At 29.6% G+C, this 5,692-nt stretch overlaps 1 protein-coding gene across 3 annotated transcripts; it reads right to left on the bottom strand.

The window, feature by feature from the left end:
• LOC110642956 (zinc finger BED domain-containing protein RICESLEEPER 1) lies at nt 1–3,941 on the bottom strand. 3 transcript variants are annotated; one of them, XM_058145555.1, is made up of 4 exons: nt 3,685–3,941; nt 762–2,753; nt 612–668; nt 1–530 (listed from the first exon to the last, which is right to left on the bottom strand). In XM_058145555.1, exons 2-3 carry the CDS (start codon nt 2,728–2,730, stop codon nt 622–624), a joined length of 2,016 nt encoding a protein of 671 aa, XP_058001538.1. In that variant the 5' UTR covers nt 2,731–2,753; nt 3,685–3,941; the 3' UTR covers nt 1–530; nt 612–621. The 3 variants fall into 3 exon arrangements, with proteins under 3 accessions (XP_058001538.1, XP_058001536.1, XP_058001537.1); XM_058145553.1 differs by lacking the exon at nt 3,685–3,941 and adding an exon at nt 3,519–3,610; XM_058145554.1 differs by lacking the exon at nt 3,685–3,941 and adding an exon at nt 3,519–3,610 and having other exon boundaries at nt 1–437.
• Between the last annotated feature and the right edge of the window lie 1,751 nt (nt 3,942–5,692).

Genomic DNA, 5,692 nt, shown 5'->3' with positions numbered 1-5,692 from the left:
TAGTCTATAGGAATAGGACATAACATCCCATCCCATCCAATTCCAAAGTTTAAACTAAAGAAATCAGAATTCAAATTCCATGTGCATTCCAACTATTGACATTAATTATATTAGGAAGCTTGTGGCGAGCAAAAACTTAGTAAGAGACAATAACTGTTAAAAATAAAAAAGTTTGAGAAGCCAATTACAGCAACGCAGGCCTATATTTAACTTCAGTTCCAACTAGATATTATATCAAGAACCTGAGATCTGCCCAACAGATGTGTCCATATCCAGTAAAGTGCAGAAGAGGATACCATCATTATCAACAGTGAAAATGTTGGTTTCTTCAATCCAAGGCATCAATGTAAACATTCAGTAATCCCCCCCACCCCCCCAACCTGTGCATTTAAGCTTCTTTGACGAAGCAACTCTACTTGAATAGCAATGCAGTCTTGCTGAAATATGGACAAAGAAGAAACAAATTCAGAAGGATGCCCAAATGTTGAACAATGAGACACCATCATATAGCCGACAAGAGATCCATCAACCTTGGATGACACAACCATCAAATCAAAAAAATAAGCAGATGGGGGTAAAGATAATTAGCAACACAAGTAAGGAAAACATACCATGGAAAAATTAACTTGCTTCAAGATACAGAGCTAGAGCAGAGGACGGGTTGTGCTCTGACAAAATAAAAAGAAGTCCAAAAATTAGTTGTGTTAATTCTTGATCAAACAGATATCAATTATGAAATAAAAAAAAAAATCTAAAAATACCTTCTGGTTCCCCTCGCAACCAATCCCGTGCACATATCAGAGCCTGTCGAGTGTCTGGATTCAGTGAACTTCGATGACTATCAAGCACCCTACCTCCAATGCTAAACGCCAACTCTGGTGCAACAGTAGACATGGGAGTCCCCAAAACATCACGTGCCATCATGGCCAAGATAGGGTACCTTGGTCTGTGGACTTTCCACCAGTTTAGTATGTTAAAATCACAATTACGAGGAAAGACAGGTTCCTCTAAATATTTGTCCAAATCAGATGCTACACTCTGCGTTTGAGAAGTCTCGTGCAGGAACTTGTCAAAGCCCTTTAATCTATCTCTACTGTCACTGCTGGTACTAGGTAAACTGTTGCCAGGCAAAGCTGAACCTTGATCAACCAATGTTGAACAGATAGAGTATGCATTAAAAAGTTCTTTAATACCATCAGAAACTTCCTTGATTCGATCCAGGGCAGTACTACCATATATCTGAGAATAGTAGTATTCCACCAACTTCATCTTGAATCGGGGATCTAAGATAGCTGCTACTGCCAAAGCCAAACTACACTTGCTCCAATATTTATCAAACTTAGCTTTCATCTTCAATGCTATGGAGCTAAGGAAATCATTTGTGCTCTTGCACCATTCAATTAATTGGATGTGAACATCACAAATCTCAGGAAAATATATATTTGCTGTCATACATTTGTTACCAGAAAAGACATTGGTGATTTCAACAAAAAGTTTCAAATAACTAGTGATAGAACTTGACCATTCCCACTCTGCATCGGTTAAAGCTGATGAATAGGCTGGGTCATGCTCTTGCAACAGAGAAAATGCACTCTTGTATTCCAATGCTGTTTCAAGCATGAAATATGTTGTGTTCCAGTGAATTGGAGAATCAAGAACTAAGGCCTTCTGACTGCTGATTCCAACTTGCTGGGATATCTCGTTGAACTTCCCATGTGTTGCCTGTGAACTTTTAACATATCTGACACTTCCTCGAATCTTTTGGGTCACTTCACGGAGTGCTTCCATGGCATCTTGAACAATGCAATTAAGAACATGTGCAGCAGAACGTACATCAAATAACTGGCCATTACTCAAAAGGGGTCTGTTTTGAGAGATTCGGTCCTTAATTCTGAGGACAATATCATCATCGATGGAACAGTCATCAAATGTCATGGCAAACAACTTGCATTCAATGTCCCACTCCATAAGACACTTAATAATAACTTCTGAAAGCATATCTTCTGTATGAGAAGGATCCAGTGTCACAAAATTTAGAATCTTCTTCTGTAATTTCCAATCCTCATCAATATAATGTGCTGTCAAACACAAGTACTCTGTGTTTTCTGGAGAAGACCACATTTCAATGGAGAGGTTAATTCTGCCCTGCAATCTATTTATCATTTCATACACTTTCTCTTTCTCTTTCCCATAAATTTCCACGCAGGAGAGTTCTATGGAGGTATTTGGCAAAAACTCAAACAAAGGCTGGAGATTTTTGACAAATATTTTGAATCCAACATGCTCAACCATAGACAATGGATAACCATGTAATATAATCATGCGGGCAAGATCAAGCTGACTCCGCTCTTGATCAAACCTACTACTTCCAAGACTAATAACTTCATCTTTTCTCTGCTCCTGGTCATACTTTATAACTGTGGGCTTAATATATTCATCTTTTCTTTGTCCTTCATCATAATTGACATTTGGAAGGCTAAGGGTAGTTTCCTTTTTCCTTCTCTTTGCTGCAAGTAGTTGTGACACATCACAATTAGATCTTTTCAAGCATCGCATCAAGTGATTTCTCAGATGCGTAGTTCCACTATTACTTGACCCACTTAGCCTCTTGTTACAATGTACACAAACAGCATAACATATGTCAGCCTTCCTAACCCTTTCAAAGTGATTCCACACCACAGAGGTTAACCTTTTCGGTTTCTTAATAGCTGATTCATTTGAGACTTCCATTGCATAAGGTTGAATCAGCCAGTCTGCATATCACATAAGCAAATGAAAACATAATTTAAGTTTCTTCTGAAGAAGGGGATAAAAGAAATTATGAATCATGTTATGAATAAGTATAGTTCAAATTTGCATTTTAAATTCATCATAATTTAAAATAATCTGACAAATAATGATCTAATGATTTTTACTGAATCCAACAAATAATGATCTACAATTTGTCATATCTTAAACAGTCAAAATTATGGAACTAAAATTTAATTAAAAAAGAGAAATCCAAAGATAATTGAAGAAAAAGTTAATATTTTTTAATTTGTTGTTTGAGGAAAAGGAATTTCATAGAAAGGTATCGGTTGTTATTTGCCTATTTGAAGTTTCTTATATTTTTTTTATATGATTTTGGCAGACTATTATGATTTTTTTTGCACATTGAAGAAGAAAAATAGTTTTAAAAAATTTTAAAAAAAAAGTTTCGAGATTGAAATGTGAAAAGAATATAGGTTGTTACCATTCAAATAAATAAATAAAAATCCAAAATTCACAAGACAAAGAAATTCAAAAATAAAAAAGAAAATATGCTTCAATACCCTTCGTAACTGTTAATTTACCAGGAACTAGAATCTAAATAATGGAAAATTCAAAATCCAAACTTCTTCAAACACCCAAGTGAAGGCCTACACTAAAATTAAACACATGGATCATCTCAAAACCCTCAATAAATAGTTGATCCCAAAAGCTTCAAAACCCACATAAATAAATTTCAAGATCGATATTTTAAAGTTTAATATCCATACATTCATCAATTACGCAGAAAAAACAAGAATCTTTAATCTCAAAACAGGCCATAAAAAACCTCAATCAAATGAACAAAAATTAAATTGAAGATCAATTATGAACCCTAGAAGAAAAATACTTTTGCAACAGTAAAAAAGGGATTATGATTAGAAGTGGGTCTCACACGAAATGCAGCAGAAGCTTCGTTTTTTTTGGTTGCTGCAACTTCAAAGAGTCCGATCAGAGGATCCGAGAAGGTGAGAATTGGATTGTAAAAGGGAATGGGAAAGGATAGGATCCGGTGTGGGTTTGTTGGAGAAGAACGAGTAAAGATCCGATAAGATGAGATCCAGATGGGTGTGGGTCAACGCCAAGTTTGGATATTTGATTTATTTCAAGTATCATAAAGAGAGAAATTTGGAATTCGAACCACATTGAAGTTGAAGCTTTGGGTCCGGTTACGTTTTTGGATTTCGGTTTGATTTGATTTGATTGATTGGGTATCACTTTATTGTTAAATGGGGTGCTGCGATTGGATTGGATTGGATTGGAGTTGGACCTCTTCAATCTTCACGCTAGATTTGTTATTATAGCCATTTCACAAAGATAAAGCCTTTTTTTTTTTTTTTTTTTTTTAAATTTGACAATTTTCATTTTTAAAATAGTAATTCCTCCGTTTCATGATTTAGAGATTTTTTTTTTCACTTTATTTATTAATTTAAAAACTAAATAAAGTATTAATTATTTGTTTAATTTTATTGTTGTCTATTATTGTCCTTAATATATTTATTTTTTCTTATTTTTTTATATTTTAATGATATTATAAGGATGTTTTAATTAATTATTAATATTTTTTATAAAAATAATATTATTTAATTATTTTTTAAATTTTTATATAAAAACTTTAAAAAGCTATTAAAACGAGATAGAGGGAGTAGTTTATATATTAATTTTCTAATTCCCTCTCATTTAATATGCAAAATAAAATTTATTAATTTTAAAAATAATTTAATAATATGAGTTATTTAATTTTTAATAAAATAATATAATAAAAGATATTTTAAAAAATATTAAATAAAATTTATTATTTTAATTATATTTTCTTCCCCATGTAAAAATAAAAATAAATTTATCTTCATGGAATGAATATTTTATTAATTTGGCTTGAGATCAAGTACTAAATTAATGTAGCTTAGATTTATTAATAGTTCATCCGTGGATATGATGTTGATTAAAGCCATTTTTAAATTCTTTTTTATTTATTTAGTAAACTAGCAAAATAAATAATGATATAGAATTTTTTTTTATTGATGTAAAATAATCTAATAAAAAACGAAAAAATGAAATTATAAATCAACTTATTACAATTTTTTTTAGTTTTGTTTTCAAATTTATTTAATTCTTTTAATTATATCAAATTTAGTTTGAATTATTAATATTCATATAAATAAATATAATTTTAACTCTTTATTAATGATGGTAGATAAAAAATATTTCTCCCATCTCATAAAGATATTTATTTCTATTTTTTCAAAAATTAAAAAAATATAATTAATACAGTTACAGTAATACATTTTGTTTTTAATATTTTCTAATATATCTTCCTTCGTCTATATTATTCCATTAAAAAATTAAATGACTCATGTTATTAAGTTATTATTAAAATTAAATTTTATCTTTTCGATACATATTAAATATGAGTATAATAAAAATTTAATAAATAAATTATAATTTTAAAAAAGAAAGTGACTTATAATTTAAAATAAATAAAAATGAAAATTAAGCATACCTTTACCGAACGGAGAAAATATTAATTTTTATAATTTTTATTGTTTAAAATAATATTTATACTTTTAATTATCACAAAAATATGATAAATTTTTATAAAAAAAAGAAAAAATATTTTATATTTTTATACTTATCAACATTGAATATTTTAAATAAAATTACTTGTTAATTGACGTAGTTATATGGGATTTATGTGTATATTTTTACTTTTATTTATTAAATAGATTAGAATTATTATCAATATCGATAGATTAGACCTCAAATTCATAAAATTAAAAAAAATAGATAAATTTAAATTCATAAAGCTATAAAATTAATTGATATTTTATTCTTAATTATAAAATTAAAAATTTTGTATTATTTTATACTTTAAATCAAATAAAACTTTAATTACCTAACTAACTTG

This window comes from Hevea brasiliensis, chromosome 4, assembly GCF_030052815.1.
Source record: "Hevea brasiliensis isolate MT/VB/25A 57/8 chromosome 4, ASM3005281v1, whole genome shotgun sequence".
Lineage (NCBI taxonomy): Eukaryota > Viridiplantae > Streptophyta > Magnoliopsida > Malpighiales > Euphorbiaceae > Hevea > Hevea brasiliensis.
Note: the sequence above shows the minus strand (reverse complement) of the source record. Positions and strands in the feature narration are given on the sequence as shown.

Excerpts from the sequence above, each read along its gene's own strand:
- LOC110642956 (XM_058145553.1), bottom strand. The coding sequence starts at position 3,570 with ATGGCCTGTTTTGAGATTAAAGATTCTTGTTTTTTCTGCGTAATTGAT. Across the intron at positions 2,754-3,518 it reads TTTCTGCGTAATTGATGAAT|ACTGGCTGATTCAACCTTAT; the intron begins GTATGGATATTA and ends TGTGATATGCAG. Across the intron at positions 669-761 it reads GTTGCGAGGGGAACCAGAAG|AGCACAACCCGTCCTCTGCT; the intron begins GTATTTTTAGAT and ends TTATTTTGTCAG.